Here is an 18,911-nt window from a genome sequence, read left to right as displayed (position 1 = left end):
TTGTTCTTCTGCCAATGAGAAACAGAGGCCAAGACCAGAAGCCCCAGGCAGACAGGGGCAGATCAGGTTGGGTATACACAGCACAGGTTACCAGGTTATTGGCTGCCAGGCAGGGAGCTGCCGTGTCGTTGAGACAAGCCACACCAATCCTGGAAGCATCCACATGTGCCAGAATAATGCATTTTTCTGGTCCCTGGGCCTTGAATTTTCTCTCTAAATCTTATTACTGCATCTCCAGGCCCCATAAAACTCTCGTCCTTTTTCTCTCTAAATCACTTTGACATTTGATTATGAAACTGCTGCTGTTAATGTCTGTAGATTGGATATTTGAGATGACTTGGCATTTGGAAGTCAGGCATCAGCATAAATCTGGGTGAACTCATTTAGGCATTAGCACTTGACCGGGTCTTTCTCAAGGCATGTCGTTTTCCCTGGAAACCAGAGTGGGGACAGCTGGGTGACCTGGATGATATGTAGCTTCTCCCTGCCTGTAAAATGGGAATACCTGATGTTCAGGAAACTTCTCCCCCCTTCCTCCAACACAATGCTGTTGAAATAATAGATGGCAATATTATTCCTGACAGAAGTTGACATCTTTACCTAGGAACACAAATCATGACCCATATGACATTGAATCAACTCAGGACAGAGTACCACGGGGCATTCCTTTCCACATTGCCATGGTCTCAGGAAGGACCCAGTCTCAGAAGACCATCTTTTTCATCCTACAGCCTGACTCTTAGGCTTAGGATGTCTCATTGGGTTGGATTTCTAATTCTTCTCTGTGCACTCTCTCTACTAGAACTCACCTAGAGAAGACGGTGCATGTGCGCGCACACATATACATGCACACAGACAGGATTTTGCTGGAAAAAATAATTAAAAGGAGATGGATAGGTAAAATCCTTTCCAGGTACAAATAACCAGCCAAATATAAGAGAATGAGCATTTCCTCCACATACACACACCTCCCGCAGGAAATCATGTCACTTGGAAATTGCTATTAGTAGAGGAGATCCATTTTCCTCTCTTCATTAGTTCAGTATAACTGAACGGCTGGTATTTTTGTTTTCATTTCATTTCTAAAAGTGAGAAAGCTTGCTTCCAGGTAGAAGCCAGAGTACTTCCACCCCTCATCTGCCTTCCAGAAGGATTATTTGCCATGAATTTAACTGACAGCTAAAAGGACAACAGAATCACATCCCTCGTGCTGGCTCTGAAAATCCTTTGTCACTTTCTCAAGAGCCCGTGACACGCCTTGTGTCCCAGCAGCTAGAACACCAAGTCCCCAGGTGATACACGTGCCTATCTACAGCCATGATCGTCAATGCACAAAATTGCCGTGATCTGAGAAGATAAAGATCCCATGTCTTATTCCTAACCTGGCAGTAAGTCCCTGTGGCGTTCAAGGTCCCCAGGCCAATTCTGCGTCAGTGCCTGAAGGACCCAGTTCTAAGCCTTTCACTAGGACTCCTGAGTAAATCATGCAAACCAGCCCTACTTGCAGGAGCCCACTGTCCCACAGGGGAAGCAGATTCCCATGCCACTGAGTAACCTGCATGCTGGGCGCTGGTATGAGGTCAGTAGACAATGCTATGGGACAGTTTAACCTCCTGCATCAGGAAACAGGTGCTGCTTTCTTGGAAATGGGTCAGAAACTATCACATCTGCCTGCCCCATCCAGGAGCCGTGGCTCTAAAATCTTGGTACTGATAGCTTTTTTTTTTTTTTTTTTGGCTAGGGGGCGTGTTTTATTTTGTTTTGTTTTGTTTAATCAACAGAATGGCCATTCCTATCATGGTGGTCCCTGTGGGAAGTCATGCCCTTATTCTAGCAGCTGCCATTAGGCAGAATGTTCTTGACTCCTCTTGGGGGAATTATTATCCAATCTGTGATAGGATGGCAAGGTTCATCTATCACCTGAGCCAAGAGTCTATTGAACATGGTAGGCAAGGAACCAGGCAGAACTCTGAAACAATGAGAATCATTTTCTCAAGCAGTTCATAGACTTCTCTGGGGGTGGACCTCTATCCCCAAGACGGAGAACCACCTCCAAAGCATATTACCTGTGCATGGAATTGGGGGTTGTCTTTAGGAGGGGAAGCAGGATGACTCAGTCAGAGATCCATAACTACACCCCCAAGCCTCTCCAGCTGTGGACAAAGTTTTATGGCCGGTGCTGAGAAACTCAGTTCCTCATTCCAGGCCTTTGATGCTGGGATGATTCAGGAATTCTGAGAGAAGACCCAGGAAGGCTTGTTGGGCATGGGGGTGAGCTCCGTGAACAGGCAGATTTCTTCCTCCCCACAGAAATACCCCAGAATGCTGACAGTCTCTGCTGTCCCCTCTCCTGAGTGCGAACTCTGTCCTCTGTGCTGTGTGTGATGGGGCTGGTGCTCCCTCCGGCCGTGCCCCCAGGGGCTGCCAGCTCACGTGGACACAGGAGAAACTGTGTAGGATCTAGAAGACTCCGGTGCAGGTTCTGGCACCACCACTGACTAGATGTTTGATACTGGTCAAGGGGCTTCACCTCTCTGGGCCCTGGCTCCCTCATCAAGAGAGTGGGGGTAATCCCTACATATGAGATAATCAACATAAATCCATAAGTAAATGTTAATTTTCTTCTTTCCTTACCCCTTGGCTTCCTTGCAACCCCATGGGAGAAGCAGCCAGGAAAGCAGGTTTTATGGGTCCCATTCCAGCAAGAAAAATAAGGAGTCTGTTTGCTTTACATCTCTGATCCCAAATCCTCTTGAACCCTACAATCAGTATAAAGCAGTTAGGTCGTCCTCTTCCCCACCCTCCTTTCCCAGTCCTGTAGTTTCTGGCTAATTCTCAGTTCAGGGGCCTAGTTCAGAGGCCTCTACAGGATTAAATGGTCTGCAGCTTAAACATCAGAGCAAAATCTGTTGTCCCTGGCTCTGGGCTCCCAGGTCTGAGGCTGGCTCCCACCTCTTAAAGCTTAGGACAGAGGATCTCTGCAAATGAGTCTTGCCAGCTCTCCCAGATTTTCCATAGACTCTCCCAGGATGCATCTCTGTTGCCTAACCATGAGACACATTTCTCTCCGGATGATGGAGAAGGCATGTGCCCAGATACTAGGACATAAATACAATGTCTTTTATTTATATCATGCTCTCATGTTTCTAAAGCTCCTTTGTAGATGTTATTTTATTGGCTCTGATGGCAAGCCTGTGGGACAGGTATTTCTTCTGTATTGGAGATGAGGTGAATCGGGCCCAGAGAGGTTAAAGAACTTAGCCAGGGTCACACAGCTAGCTAGTGAACGAGCAAGCCAGTTCTTCTGGCTGGCACAGGGCCTGTGTCTCCCACCCCACAGTGGGTCGCAGCAGTTTGCCTGCCCTAAACATGAGGTCCAGTGCCCAGGGCAGAGGGGCAGAGCTGAGGGATGGGCCCAGCACAGGGTGGTTTTGTGGTGTTTTGTGTGAACTGAGCACCCTGTTTGCCGTGCTGTGCCAGCATCGACATGACCATGTAACCCTTGTCATGTAAACACTGCCATGTCTGCTCAGAAAGGAAAGGATAAGAAGAAAGCCAAGTATGACAGCCTGCAGGAGTTGAGAAAGAATAAGAAGGAACTAGAGTTTGAGCAAAAACTTTACAAAGAGAAAGAGGAAATGCTGGAAAAGGAAAAACAACTGAAGATCAACCGTCTGGCCCAGGAGGTATGTGTCCTACTCAGAGGCCCGGTGAGCGTCCCAAAGGCCAGTCTCATTGTTCCCCACTAAGCTCCCAGGGAACCAGCTGGAGTTTTTTTCCCCAAGTGGAGTCCAGGGATGCAAGGGGCCCTGCCCTTGTGCTCAGTCTGGAATATGGGTTCATCCCACCTGCGCAGGATCATGGAGACTAACCTCTGGCTTATGTATATGTTTAGAACAGAGACTGGACTCCTTGCTCAAGCATGGGTCCGAGGCTAGCCTCTCTGCCCAGATGTCACACAGATGGCTAGAGACTTGAGTCTGTCTCCTCCATCCCAGCCCCACCAGAGTATGACCCCAAAGCTAGGCCTGTCCAGGCTGGGTGTGGCTATGAGATCTCTCTCCCTACGTAGGGTATGACCACAAGGCTAACCTCTCTGCCTAGACTGTAGAACTAAAGTTAGCCTTCCAGCCACCTATCATCAGGTCCAAGTCAGTTTGGAACCCCTATCCAGATTATGAGTCCAAGACCAGATTTCTCCAACTTGCCTTGGCTCTGACAGTACGGTTCTGAGGCTAAACCCCCTTTGTGCAGATGTGGTGGCTAAGGCTATTCCCCAATGAGTGTGAGGCTGCTTCCATCAACATAGGATATATCCAGGGGCTCCTGGGTGGCTCAGTCGATTGTCTGCCTTTGGCTCAGGTCATGATCTTGGAGCCATGGGATCAAACCCCGAGTTGGGCTCCTGCTCAGTGGGGAGTCTGCTTCTCCCTCAGCCCCTCCCCTCCATTTGTGCGTGCTCATTCATGCTCTCTCACTCTTTCTTTCAAATAAATAAAATTTTTTAAAAAATAGGCTGTATCTGAGGGCAGACCTTTTCAGCCTGGAAATGTATCCAAGGCTGTCCCCTTTAAGACATGACAAAAGCAATTATCCAACATGAATAATTCCTATTTCCTTGGTGAGTTGGGTGACCCTACTCCCTACCTATTGGAGGTGTTATTCGTTCTGTTTCTCTTTAATACTTCCATGAATCAGAACGCCAAGCTGATTAGGTTACAAACCAGAGTAATCCTGGAAAATGTGAAGTGCATTAGGTCTGGCATTAGGAATGAGTAAGCTACAAAATTAAAAATAAAATCGAACTTGTACTTATGAGGACAAGGCAGCCTGGAAGGGTGGAAAAAGAGCAAAGTAACTTTTGGAATGTGCTTGGAACTTTATAAAGGGCCATTCTTGGAGAATCAGATGAACCTTAGAGTTCATGGGGACCCTGGGAGCCTAATCCCAGCTAGTTCCCCACAATGCATGAGGCCCTCCTCTGAATTAGCCTACAAGTGCCATTCAACCACCTGATTCCTCAGCACCCTCTCCCTCGTCATTTCTGCCTCTTCTGGGGCCAGCTGAGAAAAGCTGGGGTCTTTGTTTGGAAGAGTGGACACACCCAAAAGTAGTTTCTAAGGAAGTGCTTCTCTGCTACTGATTTGAGCGCACCACCCACGTGTGACTCAGTGTGCCCTTTGTCCTCTCCTTTTCGCACTGTCCTTGGGTCCTAGGTATCTGAGACCGAGCGGGAAGACCTTGAGGAATCGGAAAAGATTCAGTATTGGGTGGAAAGGCTCTGTCAGACGCGCCTTGAGCAGATTTCCTCTGCTGATAATGAGATTTCCGAGGTAACAGAGCCCTTCTTTCCACAGATGCCCTCCTGCTGCCTTCAGAATGACCCACTCTGGGGACAGCGGGAGGCAGGATAGTCACCGGCAAGCCTCAGTGTCCAGAGCCGCCCTTACCAGCCCACTCTGCCTTGGTCTCTTGAGGAGGGGGACAGATCTGTATTTCTCGGCTCCTCTCCAGAGTGACCACTAACTCCTAGCTCATCTGAGATGGTCTCCGTTAGACGTGTTGTCCTGTAGTCCTTGCTAAGAGTGCCCCTCTCACTATCAAGTCTGTTCCAGTGTAGATGATAAACGGTATGATTACGTCACTTATCACCCACATGTGGCATAACTTGTCCCGCATTTGGGCACTCCCTCCTAGCCTTGACGTGGGCTCACCTGAGCACCTAGGTGACAGAGAAGTGATACCCCCATGATTCTGGTTTGTGGGCGGTGGGACTCCAACAGTGAAAGAAACAGAAAAGCATTATACGCAATGTATTGCTAAGTGGAGCCTTAGTCAGACAATTATAGAATTTCCTTGCAACCCCCCAGATGACCACGGGGCCACCACTTCCCCCGCCTTCTGTGTCTCCCCTGGTCCCACCTCTGAGACGTTTCGCAGGCGGGCTGCACCTCCACACCACTGACCTGGATGACATCCCCTTGGACATGTTCTACTATCCCCCCAAGACTCCCTCCGCCTTACCTGTGATGCCCCACCCTCCACCCTCCACCCCATCCCCCAAGGTCCCTGCACCCCCAGTCCTTCCGTCATCAGGCCACGTGTGTGCCTCATCTTCACCCTGGGTGCAACGCACTCCACCCCCCATTCCCATCCCTCCCCCACCATCTGTTCCCACCCAAGACCTGACTCCTACCCGCCCGCTACCCTCGGCACTGGAAGAGGCACTGGGCAACCACCCCTTCCGTGCTGGGGACACAGGAAATCCCACAGAGGACTGGGAGGCAAAGAACCACGGTGGGAAGCCCACTAACTCCCCTGTTCCTGAACGGAACTTCCCACCCACCCCAAAGGTACCGTCCCTGTTCTGCATGCTGCGCTGGAAAGCAGAAAGAGTGGGTGGGGCTGCTGTGTTTCCCCCATCCTCCACTGCTCTCACGAGTGGAGACTGGAAGAAACATCACTCCAGCCCATTTTCCAGGAATGAGCTCCCAATCTGCACGTTGTGGTCTCCCTGCATGTGCGTGGTTTCTACTGATTTTGAAGTACTGTCCTGCATGGTGAATTGCTTGGGATTCTTGGGATGAGCCACTGCATATCCCTGTCTGTTGATTTCTCTTTGTTCCTCTTGGATGGTACGGGCTGGTAACATCCTGTACGGTACTTGCAAGTCTGTGTTACTGAATAGCCAGAGCTCTGTGTCACAGCCAGTCACTTCTGGATATAAGTTCAGAAAACCGGGAATATGGGAAAAGGATCCCCAGGTTAACAGGGGAAAAAGAGGGGAGGCAAAGCGGTGAAGCAGTATTAAGCTGTGTAAATGAAGTGATGACTCTATCTGGTGCAGGGTTCGGACATTATAGTGCATTTTCTATGGAGTTAGCCAATTCCGCTAGCTTGGAGTATAATACCCAGAAGTTTCTGGCCAACTTCCAGCTATAGAAAAAAATGAAGACAAAGAGTTCCTAGAAATCTCCAAATTTACTATAAAAAGACTAGGGTTGTTTTTTTTTTTCCCTCCCCCTCGGATGTCAGGAGGCTGAAGAGTGATCTTTCTCAAAAAGACATATTTCTTATAATGGTTCTTAATCCAAAGACAATTTTGGAAGAGGCAATCCCCAAGGAAGATATGGAGCTTTGATCCCATGAGGGGACAAATTAAAGTTTCCTCTGTTGCGGTAGCCGTGGGGCCAGGCTTGAGTCAGAGTTAAAGCAACTCATGTCAGCTAAGGGTAGGAGGTTTGAAAGAGGGCAGTCAGTAGAATCTGATCAGTTGTTTTTATTAATCTTCTCTGTACGGATTTGAGGCCCAGCATGAAGAACAGAATAATAAGCATTTCAGAGCATTAGGGAGAGCTTGGGGAAAGGTGGGAATAAAGAAAGTGCCAGGCTGAAGCTTCTGGCAGGGGACTCTCAGGGGGACTCCTTCTCGACCTCTGATGGGTCCTGAGCCTTGCAGCTCTGACAGAGACATATCTGTATGTTCCAGGGATGTCTTGTCTCAGAACCCAGCCAGGAGCGGGTTTACAGGGGGCTGAGTTAGCCTGACACAGAGGTCATATCCTTTGTGTGAGTCCCCCCCGTCAGGATGGGCAGCAGCTTTTCCTTGACAAATGTGACTCAAAAGCACTGATTGAGCACCAGCCTTGTGTCTCTGTGTGAGTGGGGAGAGAGGGGCAGTGCTGCAGGGGACAACGAGTAAATTGGCACACCCGTGCTTTCCCGGACTTTGCTGTCTGCAGGATAAAAGGCTGAGCAGATAGGATTCAGCTATGAAATGGCACAGGGCCGGTGCTAGAGGGAGGATTCATTCTAACGGGAGCTGGAAGGAACCTCTGCAGAGTAAGGGGCTGATGAGCTGAGCATTGAAGGATGACAGTACATGGAGATTGGGAGGAAGGGCATGGAAGGTACAGGAAGTATACAGATGGTGGGGAAGAACCACCTGGGTTTGAACCCTGGCTCTACCACTGGCTAGAGGACTTTGGGCAGGCATTACTTCTCCTGTCTGAGCCTGGGGGTTCTCATCCGTAAAATGGGAATGCTACTGGCACCTGCCTGTTATGAGGATCAAATGAGTGAATCCATGAACTCATTCAAAGTTAGTACTTAGAAAGGTGGGTATGTAGTGGGGGCTCGGTAGACATTAACCATGATCAGTGCAGTGACAGGATACAAGAAAATTCAGGTGAAGCTGCGAGCATGAGATTAGAGGTGAACTCCATAGGCTTTTTATTTTATTTTATTTTATTTTATTTTTGATGGAGAGAGAACACACAAGTGGGGGGAAGGGGCAGAGGCAGAGGGAGAAGCAGACTTCCCTCTGAACAGGGAGCCCAACTTCGGGCTCCATCCCAGGACCTGAAGATCATGATCTGAGCCGAAGGCAGAGGCTTAACCGACGGAGCCACCCAGGCACCCCGACTCTGTAGACTTTCGAGTCAAAGTCAAGATTCAAAAGAGAGTCCAGTTTTCTCAGACTCCTCCAGCAATCACCAAGTTCCCACTGTTCGTTCCCGATCAGAGTACTGGGAAGGTTGAAAGTTCCTCCCACATAAGGAGCCTCTGAAGAACTGGACCTAAATGTCTTAAGTGACATCAAGGCCAGGGTTGTTCCTGACCTAAAGGCCAGGGGGCTGCTATTTGGTTAGCTTCAGCCTCCCGTGTCAGCACTTTGGCCTGTGTACCCCGACCCTGCCCCAGCTTCTTCTTGTGGCATCCCCCCTGAGAGGTGTCACTGGCAGCACACAGCGTTGACAACTCCACGACTGCATCTGAACACCGTCCCGGCCACCAGCAGACCTTGGGTGCTGGGAACAGTCCTGTCAGCTTGGCACATATGCCTGACACACCAGACCTGCCGGAAGAAGGTTTTCAGGACCATATCTACCCCCAGGTACCATCCTGTGTGCCCAGCATACTACTAAGTCCTTTATTCATTCCGCATGTTCAGTGAGCATCTACTAGACGCCAGCCACTATGCCTGGCACTGGAGAACCACTGCAAAACAGGCAGCCCAGTCCCTGCCCAAACGCCTAGTGGGGACGAGAGATAAGCAAGCAGGAGACTACCGTGATATCTGGGGGGACATAGGGGAACACAGGTGCTGTGATGAGTCAGAGCGGAGAGAAGAAGAGCTTTCCAAAAAGCAGTGACCCCCAAGTTAAGACCTGAGCAGGTGCTTTGTGTGCAGTCAGGGAGAGAGGAGGCTAGATGGCACCCACGGCCACTGAGAGAGAGCCTGGGAAGTGTATCCTCTGCGTGACAGGGGCTGCTGGCACTCCCAAAATCAAGTCGCTGATTTCTCAGAGCCACTCAGTTTCTGTGGCCTCAAAACACACTGTGGCCAATGGACTTGTCTCTCTGCTGAAGATCACACAACCTCCAACAGGGTGAATGACCCAGGGGGCTCAGCCAGTGCATGGTGTGTATTTGCATGTGTGTCAAAGCGCCGTGGTTGGCCTGAATCACTCCCGCCATGCCCTCATGGGGTTTCTCTTACACTAACCCTTGTAGACATTTTGCCCAAGCCCACAGCCTCCACGAGGCCCTGGCGTGTCCACTATCTCCAAGCCCGTCATGGTCCACCAGGAGCCCAACTTCATCTATAGGCCGGCTGTGAAATCCGAGGTCCTGGTAAGCCCTTTGGGACCCCTCCAGGGCATCTCTGGAGGACCAGATAAGGGCTGTCTCCTCTGGCTTCTGCTGCCTCTGGATGGAGAATGAGGTGGGGGTACAAGCTCACATTACGAGCCAGCTTCTGACTTCTTGACCAAGAGATGAATCCATGCGGGTACCAAACAGGTTGGAGCTCCCTCTAGAAGTAAGAATGTTAACAGCTCAGGCTTACTGTTTGCCCACCGTGGGTCAGGATACTGAGGCTTAGAGGGGGTAAGTCGGTTGCCCAGGGCAGAGCTGGATCAGACTCCGGAGCTCAGTCTCTTACCTCCACTGCCATCTTATTAAACCTCCAGTGAGTCCACTGGCCCTGGCCTCAGCCTCTGAGTCCTGGCGAGGCACGATGGGGAGCACCTCAGGTGGGGGACCGTCCAGAGAGGAGCCACTCACCCTCTCCATCTTGCCTCTTGCTCCTCACTGGACTGGGAGTGTGAAGTGTGGTCCTGGGGGAGCAGTAAGGTCTGCCCACCCCCAGTCGCCTACGGCTGAGCGACTCATGCAGAACCCCATGTCCCCGGAGAGGGGTGCCAGGCTCAGACTGGCCTCGCACCCCCGGTTGGAAGAGAGTCATGCCAGAATTTTTCTTCCCCTTTCAAGGAAACCCTATCCAAATGTCAGGGCAGTACAGCTCAGATACTTATTTTGAGCCTTTGCTGTCCCGTCAGCTCCCCAAAGGGCAAAGTTCACGCCCCTGTGATAAGCCCTGCCGAGGCCTGCGTGCCCGTCCTCTGCCTGGTGATAAAGGGCGTGTCTGCTGACTAGAACCAGGGAGCTGCTGTACCTGGGGGTGTCGGGCCGGCCCCCGACATGAATCAGGCTGCCTCTACTTGGAGCGGGAAGTTGGCAGGGCAGCCCCAGGCTGGCAGGCCCGGGGTCTGGCACCAGAGGGCAGACGAAGCCTATCGGGTAACATCCAGAGTGGAACTTTTTTTTTTCTTCTGGCAGCCACAGGAGATGTTGAAGAGGATGGTGGTTTACCAGACAGCGTTCAGACAAGTAAAGCAATCCCCGCCACCCCTGTTTCTCCTGCTCTGACTTCTCTCTCTCTGGGAGTGCCAGCTGGCTCTGAGGTGATCTGCCAGAGCCTCAGGCCCAAGTCATGTCCCTGTTGCCTGCAGCCAGGAGTGGGGAAGGGTCTCGTATCAGGAGGGGACCCTGGCTTTATTAGACCCTGTGCCCCGGCTGAGAAAGCAGCAGGAACCCTGGGAACTCTGTTCTTTGGCTACTGTTTGTTCAAAGAGGAGCAGGACAGAGAGAACCCGCAGAGGGTTGCAGAGGTCACGCTGGGCCCTCGCTCCAGCCCTGAGAGAGAAGGTGTCTCCCTGCCCCTTCCCTGGTCTTGTCCCCTCAAGGCGGCTCTGTCTGGCACTGAACCAGTCAGGGAGGAAGTGGCAGTCCAGGTCCTCTACCTGTCAGGGTGCTTCTGGGTTCAACAAGGTTGTGGATGTCCTTCCTGGTCTGTGCGTGGTATCAGGCAAGCAGCCACTCACTTTCCCACCTCCCGGGGGCTTGTGTTCACAGTGCCAGCCATCTGATTGGCTGTCTCGCCACCACCTGTGGAAGAGATCCCCAGATAGAGCCACCAACCTCACCTCTAACCCACCACCAGACTACAGGCTGAGCGACAGAGAGGTGTCAGCCTCACATGGGAGTTTGCAAAGGAGGCTGCTCCCAACCCAGGACTGGCGAGTGACAGGCGACAGCTAACACTGGGCCAAGTGCCATGTCTGAATACTTAAGGCATAGAAACTTACTTAATCTTTACAGCAACCCTAGGAGGTAAGTAGATGAGAAACTGAAGCAGAGAGATTAGGAAACGTGCCCATGAAGTCACAGCTGTTGTCAGACCCTAGATTTGCATCCAAGAGGTCAGACTCCTACCCACTCCTCCATCCCCACTGGCAAAACACTGCGATCATGAGGTAGACATTTCAGGCCTTGTTTAGGGCACAGACAGTCCTCCAAGGGGGAGAGGCTGAAAGGGAGGAGCCCAAAGACCCAGACTGGAAGTCGAAACCTTGCTCTACTACCCACTGGCTTGCTGACCTTGGGTGCATGAATGTCAGCCTTCTGGGCCTCAGTTTCTCCATCTTTTGGATGAAGGGTTGGGCTCCCTCTTCAAGGGCTGACCAGCTGTAGTGGCTTATATGTGTATGATTTAAATTCGCACAAGACACAAACCCTTGCAGTCATGCTCATTCTAAGAGCAGAGTCTCACAGGGAGGGAGAAGGGGAAATGCACAGCCAGCACTGTCCAGTTTTCTAGGAATATCCAGAAGTCATCAGGGCCCTCCGTGAAAGAGCACTGACTCCATATCCTGCTTCTTGACCTCTCCGGCACATGGATTTGCTGCCTCCCTTCCTCTGTCTGCTGTTCTGATGCCCAGAGACTCACCTGGGAGTGGCCTCTGTGTGGTGCCAGCCTCCAAACTCCCAGGCCTTGTGGGGCTGAGCCTGGGTGACAAAGCCTGGATGAAGTGGGGGGCAGACTGATGCCCAGGAGTTTGCTGGGCAAAATGTTTGGTCCTCATCTTGTGCCCAGAGCTTTGTTGCTGCCTGCTGGGCAAAGAGAGACAGTGGCCTCCTCTTGATGCTGACCACAGGCCTCATGGGACACCTGGTGTGACCCAGGGAACTGTGTGCTGGGGATGGCACCATTTGGTCCAGCAGGGCCTCCCTGGGCCTCTTCCACAGGGCCCCTCCTCAGCTCCTGCCTGCCCGTGGGGACTAACCAAGGCTTTGCTACCTAAGACTTGGCATGCCTGGTCCCCGAGTCTGAGGACCCCCGACTCCTGCTCCCTGGGGGGGATTCCTAAGGAAGGGAGTGCGTGTTGACTCTGCCCCCATCTTCCTTCTTACCAGCTTGCTTCTACATCTTGGGGACATTGTTTCCACAGCCCTCACTAAGTCAGGTTCTCTGAGACAACTCTTCACCTTCATCCTCTCCTGGCTGACGTTCTGGGAGGCCTCTTACATCCTAAATAAGCATTACATTAAGAACAGTGCTAGGCACCGGGAGAGCACAGACACCCCTGTTCCTCTTGGAGCCTGACATCCCCTTGCATGGCCCACCACCCTGCACCAGTGTCCTCTTGTGCCTGGATTCCCCAGGGAGACCTACTTCTTCAGCAGTGTTGTCCTTCTTTGGGGTCAGAGCACTGGGTGAAGAACGGGCCTTCACCCCCAGAGCCTGAACCTGGCCTCTCAGGAGCACTTGGAGGAAATCAGGGAGGGCCTAAAGGACCTGAGGCTGTGGGTGGCTTTCAGCAAGGCCGACGGGGGCCGCTCAGACCTCCTGGACATCAGCAGGAGTGCCTGCCAGCCACACTCGGCCACCCCATTGCAGCAATGCCGGGTCCAGGGCTGGACTCCTCCAAATGCTCGCGTAGCTTCTGGCTTCCCCCGGGCAGGGGTGCTCTGCCTACTGGGACTTCCAGCTTCCTCCCTGCATCTTCATCTGGGCCCCATCTGGCCCCCCACTCTCTCCCCTACATCTGAGCCATTCGCATCTTCTTCCTGTGCCCTAAGCTTGTTTCCTGCAATGACCCTCAGGAAAATCTTCTCTGTGGCCCTAACACCCACCTTTTGCTTCCAGGATTTCCGGAAATATGAGGAAGGCTTTGACCCCTACTCCATGGTGAGCGAGAACGCTCCTCCCCCTGGGGAGTTATCCCAGGAATGTGGGTGGGGGTTTCAATGTGCTCCCTCGGGCCCTGGGAGTCCCAGGGATGAGGTGGGGCACGTGAGGAGCCCCCAAGGAGCCCCATCTGCTCTTTTCTGTGAGGGTTTCTTGCAGACAGCATTCTAGAATGACCCATAGGACTGATGTGTGTGTTGGGGAGCAGTGGGGTTGTAAGAACCATTACACTTGCTGAGCAATGACTGTGTATCAGGGGCTGTGTGGTTTGCTGGGTTTTTATAGGGCATGGCCTCGCCCAGCCTTCCCAATATTCTCAGGAAGAATGGATCTGGGATTTCTGGGGTTACCACTTTTGTGGGTCTGTGCAGCCCCCGTGAAGTCTGGGACCCACAGGCAAAGACTGATAGGTGTGGGGCTGGGAAGGGTTCCCTTGGCCATACACTCTGTGGGACCCCCACCTTCATCCTCCAGGCAGACTCAAGTCTCCCCACTGTCTGTTCCCTCTAGTTCACTCCAGAGCAGATCCTAGGGAAGGATGTCCGACTCCTGCGCATTAAGAAGGTACGTGGGGAGGCGGGGAGCCCTAGGTGGCTCAGTGGGTTAAAGCCTCTGCCTTCGGCTCAGGTCATGATCTCAAAGTCCTGGGATCGAGCCCCGCTCAGGTCATGATCTCAAAGTCCTGGGATCGAGCCCCGCATCGGGCTCTCTGCACAGCAGGGAGCCTGCTCCCCCCCACCCCGCCTGCCTCTCTGCCTACTTGCAATCTCTCTGTCAAATAAATAAAATCTTTAAAAAAAAAAAAAAAAGAAGAAGGTATGTGGGGACCTGGAGGTCAGGAGGGCCACCACCCTTCTCTGCCCCAGCCCCCTCCCATCTTGGTGTCCTGCTTCTCCTACTCTGGAGGTGACTCTTGGGTGACTCCTCAGATCCTCACACTTTTCTTTTCTGCCTCAAGGATGTCCCCTCCTGTGCCCAGGCCCCACTCAGGGTCCGTGCCCCCTTTCCTCCCTGATGGCACTGTCATTGGCCCCATGGCTTCTGTGGCCCTCTTTATAGCCCTGTCAAGAGGCTCCTGAGTACCCAGCTGTCCACAGGCTGCTGTCTGCTTGGCTCTCAAGGGCCTGTTTTTCTCCATCCAGGAGGGATCCTTAGATCTGGCCCTGGAAGGCGGTGTGGACTCCCCGATCAGGAAGGTGGTCGTCTCGGCTGTGTATGAGGGGGGAGCTGCTGAGCGACATGGTGAGTGGGGACCAGCCACAGTCCAGTGGTTGTACAGGGACCCAGGAAAGCACACGGCTGCCTATTTTGAAGTGGGCTGACCGTTGCTCAAGAATTCCCCCATCTGGATCCACCCGTCCGTCTACTGAGTCCCACATGTTGCCCGTGGGCATAAGATGGTGCCAGGACTATGGGCATACAGCCCACCAGACCCCACCCAGCCCTTCAGGGCTCCCCATCTAGTGGTGAGAACATGCTCAGAATTGCCACATTCCAGCCATAACAGTGCAGGGTGCTAAGAGCTGACAGGGGACTGGGGGAACGGAGGAAAGTTGTGGGACCCTGAGGGACCTCTGACCCACTAAGGGAAAGGGGACCAACGGGACGTCTCCCTACAAGCACCATACCTGAGCTGAGCCTTAAAAGATAAGTCAATATTAGCCTCATGATGGTGGGAAAGAACTTTACAGGAAGAGGGGGCAGCACAAGTAAAGACAAGAGAGAAAGCATCCAAACCTTCCCCGTCCTCAATAATAAGGGTCGACATCTGTCAAGAGCTCTCCAAGGGCCGGATGTGATTCTAAGTTCCTGCACCTACTCTGTGTCTAAAGCGTTCACATGTATTATTAATTCACTTAATCCTCACGACAGTACCAAAAGTAGATACTATTATTACTCTCATTTTAGCTTAGGAAACCGAGGCACAGAAAGGTAAAATGCTTGTTCAAGGACCCACAGCTGGAAAGTGGTGGAGGCTGGACTGGAACCCAAGCCATTTGGTCATTTCACTTTACTCTTGTCTAAAACCGCTCATCTTTCCGAGGGTGTCTGCGACTCACCATTAGTGTTTTCTTCTTCCAAAACCAGGAGTCTACTCGTGGGTCTTTTGTGAAGGAATCAGTGGCCTCGAAGGAGAAGCCTCGGGCCCCTCACCTTTCCAGGCCCAAGCAGGAATCCCATGGTCAGGTCCCTTCTGGGCAGTTCTAGGCTCCAGCTGGTGGGACGGAGGGTGTGTAAGCACCTGCAGCAGGAGGGGTGATGGGAAAGTCACCTGGTTCAGTGGGTTACAAAGGCGAGTCCAGCTTGGCCACCTATGGCCTTGGTAAGCTCAAGCCTGGCTCTCACAGTCACACTCGAAGCTGTCATTTCAGCTGTGGAGGGGGGCCCGCTTCGAGGCAGGTGCCATGGCCCAGGGCTGTCCTTCCGGCCCATACCCTCCTCCTCTTCTGTCCTCATTTCTGGGCCAGTTGAGGGAAAGACACATGTTTGCTGTGTCTGACAAGGGAAGAGGACCAGAATAAATGGGTAACCTTTCCGGGGTCCTCTCCTCCTTATAAAGCCGCAGCCCAACCACTTGCTCCTGAGGCTCCATCTGGAATTTGTACAAAAAGAAAAAGTGACTTCTCCCCAGGCCCACTGCCAGAGAAGGCTGCTGTCTACATCTGGTCCCACACTGCTTTGGGCATATCAGTAGCTGTTGACATTTTCTCCAGGACCACATGTGTTTTAACTGCCACATCATCTTCAGTATCAATCATTACATTCCTGTGGCCGTCATGCCTGCAAGAATTCTGGGTGATTATTTCACCATAATCCAGAGAATTTGCTGTGGACACCAGAACTAAGGAAAAGTCCTTAAAAACATTTTTTTAAAGGTTCTTAAGTTGAAGATGTATGAGAAACTGTGCACAGTCTTTCCATTTCTTGGAAAGCCACAATACATATTAGCATATTCAAGGTTCTGACAAGTTCTGCAGTGAGTAACTGTGCTCAGCTTATAACTCAGCTCTTCCCAAATTTATCGGACTACAGGTCATCTTATCCAAGAGGACCTTTAACATCATTTATTTATTTGAGAAATATATTGAGTTCCCATTTTTGTGCTAGGTATTATGGCAATTGCTGTGAATATAGTGGTCAACCAAAGAGACGTTCCCTGCTCTCGTGGAGCTGACAGTCTGGTGGGAGGGACCGTTAGTCGGCAAATAGATTTATGAGTACAAACTGTGAGAATGGTCTGCAGGAAGAGACTGGGACTCTTTGAGAGAACAGAAGAGACCTGCTCGAGATTGCATGCATGTCAGAGCAGTCTTCTCTGAGGAGGAGACATTTCACCTCAGCCCTAGAAGAAGAGAAAAAAGAGGGGGCAAGTGTCCCAGGTGAAACAGCTTATGAAGACTCCAGGGTAGGAGAGAGCTTGGCCTGGTCAGGGGCCTGATGCAGACCAGCAGGCCTGGAGCGCAGACAGGGACAGCTCACAGAATTAGCTCTGATAACCTCATTGGTAACAGAGGTCTGCCTCCCTCTGGAATAGCAGAGGCCTGTACAAGGCTAGGGTGGCAATGGTTCATCAGTTCCTCTGAGCTCAGGTGAGGGAGTGTGAGCAGGGTGGGTAGGAAGTGCTCTGAGTAACCTGGTGGATTGTTTCCCCTTGTGCCTTCTGAGCCCATCAGAAGCCGGGAATCAGGCTCTTTCTGCAGCCCTCCAGGGACCTCCTGCCCACCCACCTCCCACCGCCTTTGCCAAGTCCAGGGCCAGGCACATGTCACATATAGCCCAGGTAACCAGTCAGCTTCATCTTCTTGCAGGTGGCATTGTGAAAGGGGATGAGGTCATGGCGATCAATGGCAAGATCGTGACGGACTACACCTTGGCTGAGGCTGAGGCCACCCTGCAGAAGGCCTGGAGTCAGGGGGTAAGAGCAAACCCGCCCCCTACCTCCCTCCCCTGCCTGCCTGCCTTAAACCCTGGCCTCTGCAGCCAAAGCTTACAGTCGGGGTGCCCCATCCCGGGACGGGTCTCCAGGGGCCAGGAAATTCTTGGGTGACATCTACATAACCCATCCAGCCAGTGGTCTCAATATGACACGATGGGATCCAGAAAAATAAATGTCAGTTCCTGACCTTAAGTTCAAAGAGCAAGTGGCACAAATACAGATTCCAGAAGACCAGGTATGACAACCCATGCAAGAAAAAACTTAAGTTCTTCTCTAAGTGCACACTGATCAGGAATCAAAAATCCTTGGGGCTACTGGAAAGTATGAATAGAAGCAGAGTGCCCAAAATGGAGGGTCTGGTGGTCGTCTGATCTGTGCTCATTAGCCACTTGGGTCAAGGCCACTACATAAGGTCTCCCAGGTTGTGCACTGCACAATCCGAGGGGATGCCCTCCTACAGATTACAGTGTGGATGGTGCCCTCTAATGTTGTGCAGTGCACAACCTGTGCAACTGTATGCAGGCAGCCGAGCCTGAGGTATTAAGTTCAGAGCCGAGGAAGCTGACCAGATGGGCCTGGGACCCACATGAAGGGATGTGGAGAAGAGAAGACTCACGGGTAACATGATGACTGTCTTTGATTATCTGAGGGCTGCATTAGGGTAGAGGGAGCAGAAGTGTTCTCTATGTTTCTTGAGGGATGGAGGGAGTCCTGGGGAGAGTTTTCAGTGCAATGTTAGGAGCTATTGCATGGTAGAGGGGCCCAGTAATACTTCACATAATTTTTATGGGATACACCCAAGCCAAGGGTGAAAATGATGGATAAGCCAAGGATGGCAATGATGCCATTGAGGGGATTCAAGTGTTAGGGTCAGAAAGCTAAGCCTAAAGTTCCCTGATTGGGTATGCATCAGAGTGACCTAGGGAGCTTGTTAACAATACTGTTTCCCAGGACCTACCCCAAATCTCCAGGGGCCAAGTCTAGGAGTCTAGAGTTTTAAGAAGTCCCCCCAGGTGATTCTGAGGTTGCAGCCTGGCCCTGGTCCACAGAGCAACAATTGGGAGCTTAGTGTCCTTCCAGGGTCTGTAAATCTTGGCCTATATGATTGTGAAGTCCCAGATACTGGAAGCTTCCCCAGACCATGGGTCTGCACAGTGAGGCCCATCCCCACCAGAAGGACCTCCAGCCCCACTGGGCCCCACCTTCCTGTAGGAAGAAGGCCCAGCCAGCTAATCCTGAGCCATGGTTCCCAGGAATGAGAATGGAATGTCCAGAGAAGACATACCATCCATCCCTGAGAATGCCCGAGTCACAGGGCTTCTTCCCACAGGACTGGATTGACCTCGTTGTTGCTGTCTGCCCTCTAAAGGAGTACGACGATGAGCTGTAAGTGTATGTGGCCCCTGGCCCTCTGCTTCTTCTTTCTCCTGCTCCAGAATCTTGGCCACCTTCTGCTGGTCCACCCTCAGCTTTCATCCAGCCTGAACAGTCGGTCCGTGCACACAGCTTCTAACAGTCCTTGATCCTGAAAGGCTCCCAGGCTAGAGAGAACCCAGAACTAAGTCACTCTGTCACAATGTCAACATTGTCTGGGCTGCCTCCAAGACTGTCTTGTCCAAATTCTACTGTACATCTGGAAAACTGAGGCCCAGACACAGC

General features: G+C 51.9%; 1 protein-coding gene across 5 annotated transcripts in view; it reads left to right on the top strand.

Moving 5' to 3' along the window:
- USH1C (USH1 protein network component harmonin) overlaps positions 1–18,911 on the top strand; it is a 44,457-nt gene that overhangs the window by 22,996 nt on the left and 2,550 nt on the right. For 2 of the 5 annotated variants that reach the window (XM_032881144.1, XM_032881143.1), the window contains exons 16-22: positions 9,517–9,636; positions 10,624–10,674; positions 13,274–13,315; positions 13,826–13,879; positions 14,458–14,557; positions 17,125–17,231; positions 18,583–18,638. In XM_032881144.1, coding sequence (XP_032737035.1) covers positions 9,517–9,636; positions 10,624–10,674; positions 13,274–13,315; positions 13,826–13,879; positions 14,458–14,557; positions 17,125–17,231; positions 18,583–18,638 — 530 coding nt within the window. Of the gene's footprint in view, positions 1–3,533; positions 3,687–5,216; positions 5,334–5,870; positions 6,354–9,516; positions 9,637–10,623; positions 10,675–13,273; positions 13,316–13,825; positions 13,880–14,457; positions 14,558–17,124; positions 17,232–18,582; positions 18,639–18,911 lie in introns of all 5 variants that reach the window. The other 3 variants (XM_032881147.1, XM_032881145.1, XM_032881148.1) reach the window with 2 other exon arrangements.

The sequence above is a fragment of the Lontra canadensis genome, unplaced genomic scaffold, assembly GCF_010015895.1.
Source record: "Lontra canadensis isolate GAN:19392208 unplaced genomic scaffold, GSC_riverotter_1.0 scaffold74, whole genome shotgun sequence".
Taxonomy (NCBI): Eukaryota; Metazoa; Chordata; class Mammalia; order Carnivora; family Mustelidae; genus Lontra; species Lontra canadensis.
Note: the sequence above shows the minus strand (reverse complement) of the source record. Positions and strands in the feature narration are given on the sequence as shown.